At 41.9% G+C, this 20,234-nt stretch overlaps 1 protein-coding gene across 2 annotated transcripts in view; it reads right to left on the bottom strand.

Moving 5' to 3' along the window:
- Window positions 1-20,234, bottom strand: part of RASEF (RAS and EF-hand domain containing) — a 97,615-nt gene that overhangs the window by 13,540 nt on the left and 63,841 nt on the right. The window contains exons 9-16 of one of the 2 annotated variants that reach the window (XM_070050193.1): window positions 20,038-20,126; window positions 15,472-15,706; window positions 15,032-15,169; window positions 14,771-14,918; window positions 12,540-12,621; window positions 11,170-11,284; window positions 6,907-7,026; window positions 4,519-4,595 (exon numbers count right to left, since the gene is read on the bottom strand). In XM_070050193.1, the coding sequence (XP_069906294.1) occupies window positions 4,519-4,595; window positions 6,907-7,026; window positions 11,170-11,284; window positions 12,540-12,621; window positions 14,771-14,918; window positions 15,032-15,169; window positions 15,472-15,706; window positions 20,038-20,126 (1,004 nt within the window). The remainder of the gene's footprint in view (window positions 1-4,518; window positions 4,596-6,906; window positions 7,027-11,169; window positions 11,285-12,539; window positions 12,622-14,770; window positions 14,919-15,031; window positions 15,170-15,471; window positions 15,707-20,037; window positions 20,127-20,234) is intronic. The other variant, XM_070050197.1, reaches the window with a different exon arrangement.

Genomic DNA, 20,234 nt, shown 5'->3' with positions numbered 1-20,234 from the left:
CATACACATATGGGATGCCGGCACTGCAGGTGGGGGCTTTAACCCACTGAGCCACAGTGTTGGCCCTGCACTGGTTCATTTTGTCTCTAAAGAATAAAAGCTGTCCAGCTCCAGAAAGTTGTGAGGCAGGGCTTCCAGCTTATCGCATTGGACAACATGCCCAGTCCTCTGGACTATGCAGGACAATCTTTTCCAAGGCTATCTCAAGTACCACAGGACAGACAGCAAGAGAAGAAAACCCACAAGCAGCTCCACACCCCAGTGCCAGGTCAAAGAAAATACAGAAGATGGCCTTTCACCCATGCTACTCCCATAAGATTACGGGTCACTTCTCTTGAGGGGAGAATGGTAAGGTAGCTAGGTAGGCATTAGCCTATGTGTGTAAGAGGGGCTGAAGAAAATCCAAAGTTTTTGAAGAAAAGGGAATTTATTTTGTGCAGTGGAATGAGGGAAAATGTAGAAGCAAGCCTTGGCCGGCGCCATGGCTCACTAGGCTAATCCTCCGCCTAGCAGCGCCGGCACACCGCGTTCTAGTCCCGCTCGGGGCGCCAGATTCTGTCCCGGTTGCCCCTCTTCCAGGCCAGCTCTCTGCTGTGGCCAGGGAGTGCAGTGGAGGATGGCCCAAGTGCTTGGACCCTGCACCCCATGGGAGACCAGGATAAGTACCTGCTCCTGCCATTGGATCAGCGCGGTGTGCCGGCCACAGCACGCTGGCCGCGGCAGCCATTGGAGGGTGAACCAACAGCAAAGGAAGACCTTTCTCTCTGTCTCTCTCTCGCACTGTCCACTCTGCCTGTCAAAAAATAAAAAAAAATTAAAAAAATAAAAAAAAAAAACAGCAAGCCTTGGAAACAGACCAGTATTTAGACATCAAAAGTCTTGCCCTTGTTGCATACCCTTGTTTGGTGGGTTCCAGCCCTCTCCCAGGGACACCTTATGGGAAACTTCCCAGTCCCACACTGAAGAGGCTATGAGGTTCACTATGAAGTTCTGGGAGGAATTTCAGGAATTCCACACGCAGGATGCCCTTCACCCAGGGATATCTCCCACAGGGATGGGAGAGAAGAAATGGAGAGTCCATACTCATATCCATGAAAACTCCAGTCATAGTACAAACTCTCAGTTCCTTACAAAGATGGCCCCCTGGCCTGTCAGGTGTACTCTCTTCATCAAACTTGCTAGCATACTTACTGAACAAGGAAGGGATGAAGGAAGAAAGAAAGTAAGTGAGGGAGGAGAGAAGGAGAAAAAAGCTGCATGTTTTTTCAAAATTTTTTCACCTAAATAAACATCTTTCCATTCCATTTTCCAATAACTTTCTGAAGTCCCCTCATGGATAGAATCTCAGACTATTAGAAAGGATATCTGAGATCATTTTATTCAACCCTCTTCCTCATTGGAAAGATTTCAGGTGCCTAAAGAGAGACAGGAGCTTATTGAAGGCTCCTTAGCTATTTAGGAGTAGATTCAAGAAAGAACTTCAACTCTCCTTATGTCACAATCCTTCAATATTCTGGGCAGCAGCTGTGCTCACATATGAAGGGACTTCAAAAAGGTTATGGAAAACAGAATTTAAGATGTCTGCTTGGTGGAAAAAATGTTTGAAATCCATGCAGATGAAGAGCCTTCAAAAAGTTCATGAAAAATTGGTATTATGAAAAAACTACACATGCATTTAAAAATTGTTTTGCAATAAAATAAACATCATTTAATTTGATTTTTCCACAAACATTTTGAAGCACCCTGCCTGGTGCAAAATGAGTATCTCTTATCTGAAATGCTTGGGACTAGAAGTTTTTCATATATCTGTGTTTTCCAGATTTTTGGAATAATTGCATAGACTTTACCAGCTGAGTATCCCTAATCCAAAAATCAAAAGTTCGAAGTGTTCCAAATGCTTAATTAAGTTTTAAAAAATTATGAGAGAGAGAGAAAGAGAGAGTGAGAGAGCCCAAGATCTCTCCCACTGGCTCACTCTCCAAATGAATATAACAGCCAATATTGGATTGAGCTAGAACTCAATCCAGGTCTACCACAAGAGTGGCAGGGATCTAACTACTTGAGCCATCAGAAGGCACCTCCCAGAGTCTGCAATGGCCAGAGTCAAGTATTTAACCCAGCACCACTGGGATGTGGGCATCTTAATCACCATGCCAAAACTCCTAAGCCTGCCCACCCTCAATCCCCCCACACGCACATATACTCAAACTTTTTCAGTGTACATCTGTACTCAAAAAGTTTTGGATTTTGCAACACTATTGGATTTGGGGATTATAGATATTCTCTTTGTATAAAGGCTGACCCTACCACATCCTTCCCAGCTTGTGGGAGCATCAATTCAGCACTCCACTGAACAAGGCTAAGGCAGCACTGACACTGTGTTGAACCTTGGGCCCAAGGATTCTCTAAAGACCCGCAGGGCCTTCCCCATTCCTAGGCTCTCTGTCAGCTACATCACCTCCATCCAAGAATCCTCAGGTATATACTCATGAAACACCAACACCAAACATCTACCTTTAGTAAAGTCAAACACTGAATTTCATGTAACTATTCCCCCTTTATTGAATGTAGCTTTCTGACCAAAGTAATTTATATTCCCTAAGAACTGCAAAGTGGCAGATTACATTATCTGACCCACCCTACAGTCACATGAATTTCAACTTTTTGTCCCCTTTTTATTAAAAGATAAAAGCTTATCTTTTAATTCCATTTTCCACTAACTATTTGAAGTACCCTCACATAAAAGTTTTACTCAGGGACTTTTTTTGCCAAATGTGATATTAATTCATTATTTCCTTAACAATCACAAGCCACAGAACATGTAATTATTTGAATCTAAACATGTTTAAATATTTTCTTTTTTCCTACCTGTTGTAGGAAACAAAGTTTCTGCTTTACACAGAGGATTTCTGGTGTTATGGGGAAGTGGATGGGGGGTGGGAGGTATCATACTTGGACTGATGTCAAAGGGAAAGATGTTCAAAGGCACTGGATATTAGCCTAGGTCATCTGCCAAGCCCTGCCACAAACAAGTACCAAGCAAGTCACCAAAAGTCCTGACACCTGTTTCTCAATCCCCTCAGATGAAGGCAAAAATCCCAAATCTCTAGTCCAAACATTCCACTAACAGAACATTGGTCTATTAGGCACTATAAATACCAAGTCACTAATTCAAAACCAGCATTGAAAATACCACCATAACTGTCAATGTTTACTAGCTGAACAGGTCAATTATCACACAAAAGATTCTTATAAAATCTCACAAGTACTCAAAAATATAATTGCACATTTAAAATTATGTTTTTGCTTTGTTTGCAACTGGAGATCATTGTCACAAATTTTATGACTGTCCATTTTGATTTTTCCTTTTTTTGTTTTTGATATTTAATCCCTGTAGTACAGTAAAGGATCATTTTTTCATTTGTTGCAAAAACTACACAGAAGCAATAAATCTAACAATAACATTGTTATTTCCTAGAACACTTTAAGAATTAAAACATGAATATTTATATTCAACTCCTTAAATAACATAATTCGTATTCTAATCTGTATTCCAAAATGTTATTTATTATTTAATAACACCACTATCAACATAATAATTACCTAGGTACTACTCATTTTGACACTGACCCACTACACCACTTTTCTTAAACCCAGGATAAGGTCACAAGAGCTGTATCCACAATAGTCTCTAGTGTTTAAAATCTGGTTCCTGAAAATAACTCCTATAAGTCAACTATTAGCTTTGTGGTGACATTTTCCAGAAATGTCAATGGCACTTTGGATGCACCTGTTTTGTTTGGCAGAGAAGATATTTTGCCACTGTTCAAAGAGAACAGGCAGCATTACCAGCTTTTATCATATCCATGCATATCTGCTTCATGGCTATATATTTCCTGTTGTACATGGGCACCTCAAAAAGTTCATAGAAAATGGAATTAAAAGATAAGTTGATTGCCTTGCAAAACTTTTGAGATCCCTGTACATGAATCATCAAAAAGTTCAGGGACAATACATATTATAAAAAAGCTATACATGGATTTAAAAAAAAGTACCAAAGTAAACTTGACTTTTATTTTAGTTTTAGGAAGTTATTTATTCGAAAGGCAGAGATACACCCAGAGAAAGACATATAGACAGATCAATATACATACATAGAGAGATCTGCATGTAGTGGTTCACTCCCCAAATGCCCATAACAGCTAGGACTGGGCCCAGCCAAAACTGGGAACCGAGAACTCAATCTGCCATCTGCAGGCTGCGCATGAGCAGAAAGCTGGAACTGGAAGCAGAGCCAGGACTCAGCCCCAACACTGCAGTGACCACAAGTGGCATCTTCAGTGTTATGCCAAATGTGTGTCCATCCCTATTCTTACCTTTTAACTCCTTTCCCATAAAGCTTTTGAAGTACCAGTATATTCTACCTATGCGATCTGGTCAAGAAATTTGACCTATGCGCTACCTAGGTAAAAATGCAATCTCACATTCCAGTTTTCCAAATACAAGGCCAGACTTTACCGAGCAAGATGTAGAACAGCTTCCACCACATTGGAACCATCTTTGGCACTTGTTTCACAGAATAAGGCACCATAGGTCTGTGGAAAAGGAATGCACACAATTAAACAGAGCCTTTAACTTGCAATTCCTGGAATTTCAAATCAGTAAGATAAAATAAAATATACGTTCCCTTTAGCATGCTGAGAGACTAACAGTTAAGGATTTAAAGTCAGAGTTTCAATACTTAAATCTCTGAATGTAGTTCTTCTAGAAATAAGTCCTACAAATTTTTACTCTGCATTAAAACAACACATATTTCATGCTTCGAGGTTTTATTTCCAGCTTTCACACACATGCTATCAAATTCCATCAAATAATTTGAGAGAGACAAAGATGATGGCGGAAGGTAACCACTCAGGAGTTTGATGTCAATCAAAGGGACGTTTCTTTTTGGCCGGCAGGTCAGGAACATCCTATTTCACACCATTATCTTTCCTACCAGAATTTGACATCCTGTGTCTCACTAAAATTAACACGTGTTTTCTAGTCCTCTAATATAACCTCCCAGTGGTTATGAATATGATCACTGATCAGATCATTCTCCTTCTTCCAAACCTTTTTTTAATTATATATTTAAGTTATACAAGTTTCATCTTTCAGTGACTCCTGGCTCTTCTTTAGGTAACGTTTAAATGATTTTTCCATGGCTAACACGGCCCAGTTTGTTGTGGCCCCAGTTAACCTCCCACCATTCCCCTGCAGCTGTAAAGCCCCTGTTACCCTGCAGTGCTCCCAATTCCTTCTGAACTCAGGACCTTGCACCTGCTCTCCCCATTACCTAGGCTGCCCCCTACTTCCTCCACCACCTTCACCACGGCTAACTACTTCCTACAGCTTCTACTTTACAGTTTGAATTTTTAGGAAATCCTTCCTTGAAGTTAAGATTCACACTTTTCAAACCCTGAGAAGTCTTTACTAGGTCTTCTTAGAAAACCTCATGGCACTCTGTATTTTTCCTGAATTGTTCTTGCTACTGTTGCAGCTGCTGAAGTTACCTTTGTGTGTCTTTGTCTAACAAATTGAAGACGTTTTCTTTTTAAGCAAGGAGAACTGAGTGCACTGTGTCATTGGGTGTGGGTTTTAAACAACCTTGTGTGGGACAAGGGTAGCATTAGATGATTTCTCTGGAGCAGGGAGAGAAAGAAGCAGACATGGGAAGACTCCCTAAGGGGGTATATATCCAGGAGACCCCAACTCATAGAATATCTATAGAAACCGAAAATGAACATATTGTCTAGTAGAGACAGCAGCAGCTGCTGCTTACTTCTATGAGCAGGATGTTACCGATAAAACAGAGCCTGCCTCTGAGGATGCAGGGGGGGTGGAGGTCCTGAGATGCATACGCAAGCAAACCCTGGGGCTCTGCTAGTGTGGGGCAGCGTTGGGCATGTGGGTTACACGAGTTTCCTGTCTGTCTCCGCCAGACAGTAAACTATGAGATGGCAAAGACTGTTTTGCTTGGCGCATAATGAAGTGTTTGCCACACGGCAGATACAACTTCATGTATGTTAAATGAATCTCTTCCGTATTTCACTGTCCAGTTTTGAAGATTATCACATCCAGTTAGCAATTTTAAGATTTAAAACAAGACTTTCCAACTTAAAAGAGTAAAACTTAAAAGTTCACACACATATGCTACAGAATAGTCCTTTCATGGTGCTGATGACTGACAACACCACCATCAGATCTGACCAGGACAGGGTGAACTTGCTTGGCCCAAGGTGCCTCTGATTCCTTGCACAGGTCAACTCATAAGAGGGCTACACTACATCCTGACAGGATGACAGTATACAGGAGCAAACACGGCCCACAGTAACAACCTGGACAGGATCGTACTTCATCCCTTTTACACGCATAACCCAAATTAATTTTAGACTATTTTAAATAAGCACGAATCTTCAAGAAAAAAGTCTTTTGATTCCCTTTCACCCAGGTGAGGCCCTGCTCCATCTCCTGTCCCCTGGTACGGTAACCCCTGGGGTCAAGCACACCTTTTCAGAACAGGACTTCCGTTCATTTTCCTCTACCTGGACTTCAGGACTAGAGAAGGATTCCAGGAACTGGCTTAGAGGGAGGAGGATGAGGACAGGATTATTCCAGCTCCTCTTTGCAGTGACGCTCAGTGGAGGAATTGAGCATGTGAATGTTTTCCTTTAAGGGGGAATCGATCACACTCAAGAGGAGGGCGCTGGGAGCTCTGCCTGCGTGAGGGGCACCGTGCCTCATCAAACGGGGAGGAGGTTGGACTGAGACTCTCTCAAGCAAAGGTACACAAAAGGGGAAGGGCATTGACTCCAAAGTCATTGCACCCCCACAGTCCCTCCCAGTTCAGACCACCCTCATGCTCACCATGGCCAGCTTTTCTCCAAAGTACCCTGAGACACACTGTTGCCCCTCTGCAGAAGCGGAGTCTCGAAGGTCAGCCTTGTTTCCCACCAGCATGATAGGGATCATCTCATGGGCTGCATCCTTCCAAGAAGAAACAAAACAAACAAACAAACATGGGCCACATGGAGATCATGACGAGGACAACTAGGGCAGCAGCAGTTACCATTTTCCAACTGTCCCTTGTGTGCAAAACGATGGATTCCACACTTGGTGAAGTGAACACGTCACATAAATGCTAGCACTTTCATTACTACTGTAAGTCTTATTTCTGTAGAACAAGGTGTCTTATTCATCCTTGTCAAAGTCTTGCCATCAACTATAATAACAGAATTATTTACATTATATTGAAGATTATATCTTTAAGTCTCAAAATATCTCTAAACATCCCCATACTGTCCTCCTATTCATAGGTGAGAAAATGGAATTCAGAGAAATTAAATAAAAAAGTGTAAGGACCAGGGCCTGGTCCCACACTAACTCCATAACCATGCTACTCAGGCAAGGTTCCATCCTTACATTAATGACAAGAGAGCAGGTACTGGGATAAGTCCATTTTATGCAAAGGAAAATTGGTATTTACTAATTTCTTATCTCTAGCACACAAATACAAACTAACATAAATTAAGAAACATGACCTCAGAGTTCTATTTGGCTGTAGTACCCACACAATTTTCTACCTTATACTTTTATTTCAAACAACAATGATTACAAGTCAATGTCACTAACCCAGGCATAAAACGCACAGATAATTTTTCCACCACTGTGGGACAAAAGTGTAGTTCAGAAGTTCCACAACATGGGGCTGCCTTGGTGGTATAACGAGTTAAGCCTCAGCCAGTGAGGCCAGTATCCCATATGAGCAAAGGTTCGAGTGAGTCCTGGCTGCTCCACTTCTGATCCAACTTCCTGCCAATGCTCTTGGGAAAGCAATGGAAGGTGGCCCCAGTGTTTAGGAACCTGCCATCCATGTGGGAGAACCAGATAGAGTTCTGAGCTCCTGGCTTCAGCCCGGACCAGTCCTGACAGTTGTGGTCATTTTGGGGTAAATCAGCAGATGGAAGATTCTCTATCTCTCTCTCTCTTCGTAACTCTGCCTTTCAAATAAATAAATAAGTAAATCTTTTAAAAAGTTCCATGTTCATTGCTCTTTGGTTTACAACAAAAGCAAAATGCAGAAATCCTAAAGATCAATGTTTGTCTGGTTCCTAAATAGGACTGGCAGCAGCCCTGATTGACATATGTGAGAACTAGTCTCAGGGAGCCTACAGACAGCTGCTGCTCACTCAGTTTGGGACTTCCACGATGACAAGAAATGAGGCTGTGGTTGGCACCGTGGCATAGCAAGTAAAGCTGCCGCCTGTGATGCCGGCATCCCACGTGGGCATTGTTTCAAGTCCTGGCTGCTCCACTTCTGATCCAGCTCCCTGCTAGTGTGCCTGGGAAAGTAGAGGAAGATGACCCAAATGCTTGGGGCCCCTGTACCCTCATGGGAGACCTGGATGAAGCTCCTGCCTTTAGACCTGCCCAGCTCTGGCCATTGTGGCCATTTAGGGAGTGAACCAAAGGATGGAAGATCTCTCTCTCTCTCTCTCTCTCTCTCTCTTTCTCTCTCTTGCTGTAACTTTGCTTTTCAAATAAATAAATAATCTTTAAAAACAAGGAAACAAGGCTTAAAATGAAATTGAACTTGACTTCCTTTCTCTTCAGACAGTGTTCCTTTCACTGTAGTCAAAGGGAGAAGAGAATGAAAGGCTCTCCCAAAAATTCCTGGCTCCACCCATTAATGTGTTCATTAATTGTGCTCTTTGGTGATGTCAGGATTCAAGGGGGCAAGATTTAGAAGCCAATGACAAAACATTCACTTAAGTAAGCCAAGAGCGTGAGCCTCTAAATGACTCACCACAGGTCACATAGGTAATATTGGAATCTCCTGCACGTTGTGGCCTAAGTAACACCTCCACCTCACTAATGAACACTAAATACTTTCCAGCATTTGTTTCATTTATTTATGTTTGTTGCTTTAAATCTGCTTTCTGCACTACAATACAAGCTCTATAAGGCCAGGGCTCTTATTTCTATTAACAGATACATCTCAAGTACATAGAAGAGTAAATGCAGTGGAGTCACTCAAAAATATTTTTGATTGTGTAAAAGTTAGGACGAGATCTTTTATCTCAACTGTCACCATTTAGGTTCTACCTAACTATTCAAACAACAAAATAGTCATTACAGTAAGTAAATGGCCACAACTCTATTTAATCCAAAATTCTAGTACAAGACTTTGTAACCCAGCAGTTTTGGATCAAAGTGTACAATGATTAATTCCCACCATCCATTCACCATGGACATTCTACTGTTTATCAATCCTCCAGCCGACTGCCCAAGATTTGTTTCCAGCCATATCTACTGTAAGCTGTTGATCTTCCCTGCAGGATCTCATCAGAATTCAAAAGTGAGACTTAGAGAAGCTTCATTATGTTCTCTCTCTCTTTTTTTTTTTTTTTTTGTTGTTTTTTTTTGCAAAGTAAAAAGCAGATGCCACATGCTACCTAATTTGTCTACCATAACTAATTCAAAAATTCATCTTGAATACCTCTTCTACCTTTCTAGACCCTATGGACAGGTGGTAGCCACGCTGAAAAGGTGACTCACAACATGCAGGTGCTTAGCCAGTTATGGCAGTGGACGTCCTGGCACACGCTATGGCTGACAACTTAATGTAAGGGCTACAAGGAGTCTTCAAAAGTTCACAGAAAATGCGCAGAATGAAATTACAGCATAATAAACATTTTAATTCTACTTTCCATGAACTTTTTCAAGTACTATCATATCTCACTGCGGCTGATCTTGCCTTTTGTGCTTCCTTTTCTTGAGCATAAGCTAAAAGATTTTAAAATGAAGGCTAAGTTCAAAACTTCAACAATAAAAAGTTTTTCTGGAGATCTTAAATATCAGTGTGTATGAGTCAGCTGGGATTGTCCATTGCTCTCTGGACTTACTGCTCTAGTCCAGAGAGCTGCACTTACTCCTTTAAGCCTCTACTCCATGCACTATCTGAACTTTGGAATTCCTTTCCTGACACAAATTCGTGTGTTAATTTACTGCTCACTTTGGTGCTTTATTGCAGTAGCAGCCAGTGTTGACGAAGGAAGCTCCATTTGAGCACCCATTCTAACCACTAAAATTTCTACAAGCAAGTGCCTTATACTTTGTAGGTCTTAGTTTTCTAATGAAAGGTGAAAATAATGTCTCTTACTTCCTTTCTCAGATGTTATAGATGAATATGACAGAAAATTTTGTGAAGTAAAAATGTAACATAAATAATACATTTCCACTATTTTCACAGTCACTGTAAGACACTGATATTGATGATATTGATATTGATAGGTTGATATTGATATTGTCAAAGTCTTATTGCCAATTGCAGTCATTTTCCACATTACTTCTGTAGTCAGAAAAAGAATATTTATTCCAGAGATCAACTTGAGAGTAAACGAAAACTGTGCTGTTTAGTCACTACTATTATATAATGCCTGTTTAAAATTATAAAAAACATACTTATTGCAAAAATTGTATTAGCCACTGGTTTAGTTTTCAATAGAGTCTGCTAACAATAGCTCAAACTGTAGATTTCTACTGATCAAAAACCTTTGGCAGCATTCTAAATGTGGTTAAAATAATTTCCTACCTTTAAAATTAGCTTACCATGAAATCAAGGGATACGAAAGCATCTCAAGATGGAAGATACCACCTTATTTAGGCAAAGAAATCACAGATGATATGCCACATGTTGGAAATGCCAACTGGCATTTCAGGGGTACCCTAAGATATCTAAAGACCCACATGTCCATGCCCCGTGTACATGCAATCATACTAAACACCAACCACACCACCTCCTTGCTCGTAAAAGCTTCTTGTTTTTAAATAACCTGGCTTTGCACTTGCTCATCATGGGGTTCTGATTTTATCTATAAGAAAATCCAGAGGTTTTATTCTCAGAAGCCCTCTTCCACAGTGTCCTTTGGGGGAACTTGTGCAACTCCCAAGGAAGAGGCCATAGCTGCCAACTGCCTTTGGAAACAGCCTCTAGCATCCAGTTCGTCCTGACAGTTTCAGGCGCTGGCCTCTAATCAAGTTCACCTTGACAGAGACAAGCAGTAGCATTTTCTGAGATGAGCTATCCCGCTCCGTGTAACAGTCCAGTTCTCTGTTTTGGTTCCTTACCGCAATCATGTCTATCCATTCTCGTACATTAAGAAAGCTCTTCTCACACGTAACATCATACAGCAGCAAAACACCGTCGGCTCTTCTGAAGTAAGATTTGGCAATGCTTCTGAATCTGGGTACAGAAAAGGACAGAGCTGGCCAGTCTGCTCCATACAGCCTCATTCCCCGTCTCTTATGAGCATCTTCTTCCTCATCCTTTCCTCTCAAAGTCAGTCCCAATTGATTTCTTCTGATGCCAGTCCCAATGGAGAAGAATCTAACACAAAATATTGCCAAAACACTGCCATCTCGAAGGCCTTGAATGGCCCAGTGAAAGTTAACAGGATGGAAATCTGGGTGACTGATCTGGAAAAGTCAGTCATTTTCTCCACAATCTCAAGAACGTCTACAATCCCCAAAAAAACACCAGGACAGGGTGTAGGGCATAAGTTCTAGAAATTTCAACCTCAGCAAAAAGCTACCAGAATCCACATGCTGGACCAAGAGGAAGCTGGGAGGAAAGCACATTTGAGAAAAACTGTTTCTAGGGCGGTGGGTAGGGAATATTTTGGTTATGTGAAAGAACTGACAACATCCAACACCACAGTGTGCCAGAACTTCACTCATGGGGTAGAAGGAACCTCTGGGGGAAAAAGCACATCTCAGCACACATGCCTTCACTCTACACCAAGTGGAAAATGGATTATGAGTGCTTAAATAAGGCCATGTCAACCACAAATATTTTTAAATGATGGAACTCCCAGTCTGCTAGAGATTATAACCTCCATGAGGGAAGGTATTTGTGTCCATTAGTTCACGTTTTCATCTTACAACACAGAAGAGTGCCTGCTACAGTGGCAGACACTCCCATACTTCTGTCAAATGACTGAATACATTCGGTTCCCAATGAGCCAGACAATATTAGAACCTGTTTCTAACTATGCTCATGGGCAATGAATGCGAGATAAGGTAATTTCACCATATGTGAGTCTGCTGGTAGATTTGCACCTCTACCCTGACTGAGGAGAGCACATGGATTCTCTTCTCCACCATTTACAGTTGCACAGCTAAGTAGCCCTCATAGCCCTCACGCCATTACTGCACTGGGAGTGTTCCCTCATCTAAATTTGGGCATTAGTAAAGAATACTCTTCGTACCAAGCAAACATCAGTTCAAAGGAAGCACAAACATCTTCTCCCACAACTGACACAGAAATGAAGAAGAGGATGTAGACAAATATTAGTATTCATGAAATTATAATATGTAAACAATTTTATGTATAAAGCATCTTAACTTTATATAATTATTTAGTACAAAAACACTAAGTGCCCTGCAAGTCTTGTCTACGCAAACCTAAGCAGAGTTTGAAGAGTTGTTCAAGCACTTGCCTCTCCTGACCAGCTGTGTCCCAGAGTTGCAGAACTGTTCGCTCTCCATCTACAAAGAGAGTTTTCATTTGGAAATCAACTCCTGAAAAGGAATATGAGAGTGGAGAACATGAGATAAATAATCCATGGGATTGTATGTGTAAGCTGTCCTTGGATGAGACAAAGCCAATGAACCAGAGCTTAGTGAGATAAAGAGGAATAAACATGACCTTCATGAAGCCTGGCCTTTAATGGTAAGTAGAAGTCAGACCACACATCATGTGCAGATGCACCATCTACAAGTTGTTTAAATTGGGGGAGGGTCCAACCTAAGGCCAAAGTGAAAATTCCTATTTTTACAGATGATTAGAGAGAAACTAAGTTATATGTGTGTGTGCTTACATGCAAGAATATGCATGTGTATATCTGTATTTATTAGGGTACATCAAAAATTGTAGAAAGTGGAATTAAAAGATAAATTTATTTTGGTGCAAATGATTTTGAAACACATACAAACAGGGTCTTCAAAAAGTTCATGGAAAACGTATATTATGAAAGAACTATTCATGGATCTAGAAATTTTTTTGGCATCAAAATAAATTTATATTTTAATTATGTCCTTTCATGAACTATTATATGTATATGTAGGTAAATCTATGTGTATGTGTGCATGTGTTTGTGTGTATATATAAATGCATGTGTGTAAACATGGGTACACATACATATATGCTATAACCTTTAGCAACCAAATAACATGCTGTAGTCTTTTTGTGTGTTGATGTGAACTTTCATCTTTGTTATCTCAAAGGGTGTATCAGAGAACTATAAATTTACATAGACGCTCATTGTAAAGAGGGCAATCTGTTCCAACGTTTCTAGTTATCAAAATAACTCTAGAAGAGTAAAGGAAATAAATGATAATTTTCATATCTTCAGCTTCTTTTACTGATTATTATACAAATATGTGAAGTCAGAATAATATGGGGCCAGCACTTTGGCATAGCAGGTAAAGCCGCCACCTGTACTGCTGCCATCCCATATGGGCGCCAGTTGGAGTCCCGGCTGCTCCTTTTCCGATCCAGCTCTCTGCTGTGGCCTGGGAAAGCAGTGGAAGATGGCCCAAGTCTTTGGGCCCCTGCACCCACGTGGGAGACCTGAAGGAAGCTCCAGGCTCCTGTCTTTGGATCGGCTCAGCTCTGGCCATTGCAGCCAACTAGGGAGTGAACCAGTGCATGGAGGACCTCTCTCTCCCTCTCTCTCTCTCTCTCTGCCTCTCCTCTCTCTGTGTAACTCTGACTTTCATATAAATAAATAAATAAATCTTTAAAAAAAAAGAATCATACATATTCTCTTATTCTGCTGTGAAAGGAGCGTGTATTCAGCTATGACTTGGGTCATGACAAACCGACCATCAATACTGTCACTTTATCAACATCAAATGATACCTTAACAGAAAGGCTTTCCTTGGTCACCCTGTGTAAAAACTGTGTCTCTCCCCAAACCTCATTTTTTAATTGCTCCATATGGAGGTAAGTTCCTTGTAGGCTGAAATTTGGTCATTTTAGCACCTGTAACAGCATCAGGTTTTTAGTATGGCTGAGGAAATTATGAAGAATAAATGAATCTGACATCTCAGCCTCTAAACTGGGTTTGGTTGATCTGTAGTCCTTCCCTTCCTAAAGTCAGCCTTGGTCAAAACAGAGGACAGTCCTACAGATAAAGACACAGGCACACATGTATATACATGCACACTCACACATACAGAGTGAGAGAGAGAGAGAGATGTTTGTCTGTATTAGGATCCATAAAACCTTAAAAAACCAGGCCGGTGCCGCAGCTCACCAGGCTAATCCTCCGCCTAGCGGCGCCGGCACACCGGGTTCTAGTCCCGGTCGGGGCGCCGGATTCTGTCCCGGTTGCCCCTCTTCCAGGCCAGCCCTCTGCTGTGGCCAGGGAGTGCAGTGGAGGATGGCCCAGGTGCTTGGGCCCTGCACCCCATGGGAGACCAGGAAAAGCACCTGGCTCCTGGCTCCTGCCATCGGATCAGCGCGGTGCGCCGGCTGCAGGGCGCCGGCTGCGGCGGCCATTGGAGGGTGAATCAACGGCAAAAGGAAGACCTTTCTCTCTGTCTCTCTCTCTCACTATCCACTCTGCCTGTCAAAAAAATAAATTAATTAATTTAAAAAAAAAAAAACTTAAAAAACCTATGTAAAGAAGGTAATTTTCCCATTATTAACTGAAATTGAGCATACCCAGGGTGGCACTGGTGTTTCCTCGAAATTCATTCTTGCAAAGTCTCATGAGGAAACTGGACTTCCCCACCGCAGCATCCCCGGCAAGCACAATCTTGTAAGCCTTCTGTGGGCTAGACAAGCTGGGGCTGTCATTCTCCGTGTCTGTCTAGGGGAAAAAGCCACAGTGGGTGACACAGGTGGTGCCAGTTTGCTCCTGAAAACACAACATGGCACAGAAAATCAAGTGTTCATGAGTAAGGGTTACCAGAGACTACCTACATGGGGTGAAAGTGCGGAGATGGGTCTTCTTATTGAACCAACCACGCTGCCTTCACTAACAGATCCTTGGGAGTTCCAGTCCAAGACAGCAGCCACACCTTCAGAGCCATATGTCTCTTCATCCCTTATATCAGGGACCTATTTAAATTAAAAACAAAGAAAAAGGCCAGCAGTTAGAAAAGTCTCTCATGACACATGCACATCATAGATAAAAGAGACAAAAAAAAACCACACAGCTGAATCTATAGTCCGTCATTATTGCTAGGGAGTAGACTTACATAAGAGGTTCTTTTCTTAATTGATGTAGAAAAAAAATTCTACTGACTGAACTTCCTATTTATAACATTTAAAATGGATTTCTATGACAGACTAAAGTCAAATATGGTGAGAGATTTCCAACAGAGACAAGGGCCACGAGCGTGGTAGTTTCTGGAGCTTACATCTGTGTCTGAAGCATCACCCGCAAAGCTCTCCTGCGCCCCGTGCGGCCTCTGAAATCCCCGCTGGTGTTTGTATTCCACCTCTGAGTCGTACTCGTTGGGATCCCTCAGGGTAGACAAGCCGCTGTCGAAACAGCTCTCAGGCAGGCTGTCAACTTCACAATTCATCCTGTGCATAGGATCGCAGAGGGCCAATGAGTCACAGTCCTCATCCATATAGGAGGAGCGGGATGACCTGGCGACAGAGGAGGAGACCGCTTGACCTGAGGGCTGGCAAATCTCAAGACTGCACAGACAGGCAAGAGCCAGGATGGAGTCAGGAAGATCAAAATTCTCACTTTTGCTGAGAGCCAGGATGGATTCTATGATTAAGCATCGGGGCGGCCGGCGCCGTAGCTCACTAGGCTAATCCTCCGCTTTGCAGCGCCAGCACACCGGGTTCTAGTCCCGGTCGGGGCGCCGGATTCTGTCCCGGTTGCCCCTCTTCCAGGCCAGCTCTCTACTGTGGCCAGGGAGTGCAGTGGAGGATGGCCCAAGTCCTTGGGCCCTGCACCCCATGGGAGACCAGGATAAGTACCTGGCTTCTGCCATCGGATCAGCGCGGTGCGCCAGCCGCAGCACGCTGGCCGCGGCGGCCATTGGAGGGTGAACCAACGGCAAAGGAAGACCTTTCTCTCAAAGGCCCTCAAATCAAACAGTTATTCAACAAAGCTGTTAGAAGTCACCCTCTTTGTGTCCTCATAGAAAAAGTGCCCAAGATGTAAGTGCAGCCTCAAGTTGTGTTAATAAACGTGTACATAGAGTATGTGAGCCTTTTAATGTTAATGGAGGGTCACATCACATTCTCAATCATTAAGATTTCCGGAGAACACCTCAAAGGGCATGCTAAGAACCCAGGCGGGACAGGCAATCACGACTGTGTGAGACTCAAAACTCTTGGATATGAGGATCGGGTTAGTCAACTTAGGTCTGAATGGTTTCCCTCTTCACATACTTAAAGGGCTGACACGTGTAGAAGAGCCCGTTCTCTTTCAGGTTGCACAAGACAAAATAGAGCCAAGTAGTAAATTTTTCTGGAGGTCATATTACTTTTTTTAAGATATTATTTATTTATTTGAAAGGTAGAGTAACTGGGGAGGGTCTTCCATCTGCTGGTTTGGCTGCAACTGCTCGGGCTGGGCCAATTGAAGTCAGGAGTCTGAACTCCAATTGGGTCTCCTGTGTGGGGGCAGGGACTCAAGCACTTGGGCATCTTCTGCTGCTTCCCCAGGCACCTTAGGAAGGAGCCGGATCAGAAGCAGAGCAGCCAGGACTTGAACCGGTGCTCATGTGGGATGCCTGCACTGCAGGCAGAAATTTAACCTTTTGCTCCACAACGCCGGCCACTAGGGGTCATGTCTCTCACCCACTCGGTGAAAATGCTGAACAATGGGAAACGTGTGGTACTGAAATGAGACCCATTTTCTGACACTCAGTGTCTACATATAGTCTGGAAACACCCAGAGAAGAGATGTTTCACTGGAGATGTCTCAGACAAAGGCTAGACCTCCTGACTACAGATTCTTGCATTTGTGACACTGCAATTTTATGAGTGAGGGAAAAATTAACATCAAACAATAAAATTCAAAGAAATTGCATTTACATTTGCTTTTCCATTTTGTTTTTGTAAGAATCCAAGTTTATACTTAAGTAACACTGGCTATAGCTTACTTAGCATCTGCATCATCCTAATAGCATGCAACATGGAAAAGGTAGAATCAGCAAGGTACTAGGTCTTCAAGTGGGAGAAATAAGAAGAAATAAATATGCCTCGAATATATTTATAAATAAGAATATGTGCATCTCAGACAAAACCACATTTGTGGGACTGGGTCAGTGGTGAAGCAGGTTACACTACAATTTGCAATGCCGGCATCCCATATTGGAGCACCTATTTGAAATGGATTAGTTAGTTTGTAAGGCACATAAGAACACCATTCTCAGAGTACAAACCACTTTAGCTCCCTGTGTTCATTACTGATTGAAACTCCTTTTATCTCCTTAACCTATCTGCATTTCTTTAAAAAGATTTATTTATTTGAAAGAGTTACAGAGAAAAAGAGGGAGACACACACAGAGACAGAGAGAGAGATCTCTGTTGGTTCAGGTTCACTTTCCAGATGGTTGCAATGGCCAGGATTGGGCCAGGTCAAAGCCAGGATCCTGAAGTTTCATCCAGGTCTGCCACGTGGGTGACAGGGCCCAGGTACTTAAACTATCTTCTGCTGTTTTTTCCCAGGCCATCAGCAGGGAGCTGGACAGGAAGTAGAGCAGCCAGGACATAAACCAGCACACATATGGGATGCAGGTGTTACAGAAGGAGACTTTGTCCATGATACCACAAAGCCAGCCATCCAATTGTATTCTCAATAAGGAGTGAAGGAGTGAAATCCTGATTTGAGGGATCACCCCCATAAATATCTGACTCTTAATTAAAAATATAAGTATAACCAGACTCTTGCAAACTCAAATATTTATCCTTTTTAAAAAGTAAGCCATTCAAATCTTCCCTGAGAGTATTTCCATGGCAATTAACTATGTTAAATAAAAAACAAGTTATATTTTTACTAGAGAGCTTTCAAAAAACACAAAACTCACACAAATTTGCAAGTTAAAACCAAATAAAGCCATAAAAACAAGAAAATTAAATGTATAACATATTTTCAAGTTTTCATTCTAGCACCAAAATTATATAGAATTAATCACCCCCTAGAAAGGAATATCAGCACAGACCACGGTGGGCTCTAGTCATGGTGGAACATGATGAACACGCGAGTGCTGGGTCCCTGCCACTCGGAGGAACTAGTGATGTGACGATGCCCTTAGACTCTTCCATGGAGGACCTTGTGGTCCAGTACTTACAAGCCTTATTCATGGTGTCTACTCTTTTCAAAAACACATCATAGTGAAATTTTTAAGATAATTTTGAGTTATATACTTTTCCCACCCATTTGCTTAGAACTGATCTTCAATATTACTCCAGAAATATTGTATCACACCTACCCATTTTAAAAAATCCATTTTGCTCAATAACAAGAGTGCTCAGTTGCCTATAAATCAATAAGTCATCAAAGTTTTTTATTTAACAGATCACCAGGGGCTGGTGGCATAGCAAGTAAAGCCACCCCCTGTAACACCAGCATCCTATAGCGGCACCAGTTCGAGACCTGGCTGTTCCATTTCCATTCCAGCTGTCTATGGTCTGAGAAAGCAGCAGAAAATGGCTCAATTGCTTGTGCTCCTGCTCTTATGTGGGAGACCTGGAAGCTCCAGGCTCCTGGCTCTGGCCTGGCCTAGCCCCAGCTGATATGGCCATTTGGCCAGTGAACAAACAAATGGAAGACATCTCTCTCTCTCTCTCTCTCTCTCTTTGCCTCTCTGTAACTCTACCTTTCAAATAAATAAATAAATAGAAAACTATCTTCAATACATTGGTTCACTACCCACATGGCTGCAACGGCCAGAGCTGAGCTGATCTGAAGCCAGGAGCCAGGAGCTTCATCTGGGTCTCCCAAGTTGGGGCAGAGGCCAGGTGAGTTGGGCTATCTTCTACTGCTTTCATAGACCATAACAGAGAGCTGGAACAAAAGTGGAGCAGCTGGGACCCAAACTGGTGCTCATATGGGAGGCCGACACTGCAGGCGATAGCTTTACCCACTATGCCACAGCACCAGCCCCCATAAATAAATAAATATTAAAAAAAAAAAAGTGATCACCAATAAGCCTTGCTTTCTGGAATGGCAACTTGACCAATTGCTATCGCAAGGATATTAACCACATTATGTTTATACCAAATCTACCCAAATGAAAATTGCTTGAACACTGAGTCATAAAGTTGCAAAGAAATAGAGAGCTGGAAACCTTTTATTTACGCTTTCACTTTTATCTGCAATCTCAAGAATCCTACAAGATTAACTTAACTAGGAACACTAGACAAATGTGTATACACGTACATAAACACAGAAGTACTTTTTAAGTGTTAATTACTAGGTCTCACAAAATATAGCCCCCAAATCTTTCACTTGATATTGATTAAATAGTACTAAATTCTAACATTTGATAAGTCTATGTGACTCCTTCAGCATTGTAGCTCGTGAATAGCCACTAGCCAGATTTCTGTTTCAAGGGTTTCCTTTCCCTGGGCACAACTCACAAGACCTCTTAGACACTTACAGACCATGACAACAGTTTCAAGTTCCTGTACCACATGATCTGCAGTAACCTCACGAGCTTCCCTGAAACATCTCCTACAGAATCCATGTCTTGTTACATGGAATCAGGGAACAAAGGAATGGTGGGGCATCAAATGACGTCAGAATATCTTTTAAAAAAAACTTTACTGTCTCTGAAGGATTTCTACCTTTAATTTTTACATGGTTCATGTCTCAGAACTTTGAAGTAAGATCCTAGAAAACAGAAATTAGAGCCCCAAATATATTACATTATTTTAACTCATCTGTATGGAAATTGGCCTCCCTTTTACTTGATCTAGAATTCAAATTAAAAAACAAACAGATGTTAACATACCTGTCATAGCCCAGAGGTTGAGGAGAATGACCATTAAATTTAAGACTGCTTCTAGAAATTGTATTCCCTGGTGATATATTATTTACGCGCTGTAATATATAAGCAATTATTTGTTATTCCATGTAAACATTTCTCTCTCTCTCTCTCTCTCTCACACACACACACACACACCATCTTCAAAAAGTCCAGAGAAAATG

The sequence above is a fragment of the Oryctolagus cuniculus genome, chromosome 1 (assembly GCF_964237555.1).
Source record: "Oryctolagus cuniculus chromosome 1, mOryCun1.1, whole genome shotgun sequence".
NCBI classification, from domain to species: Eukaryota; Metazoa; Chordata; class Mammalia; order Lagomorpha; family Leporidae; genus Oryctolagus; species Oryctolagus cuniculus.
This window is presented reverse-complemented; position numbering and strand designations above follow the sequence as displayed.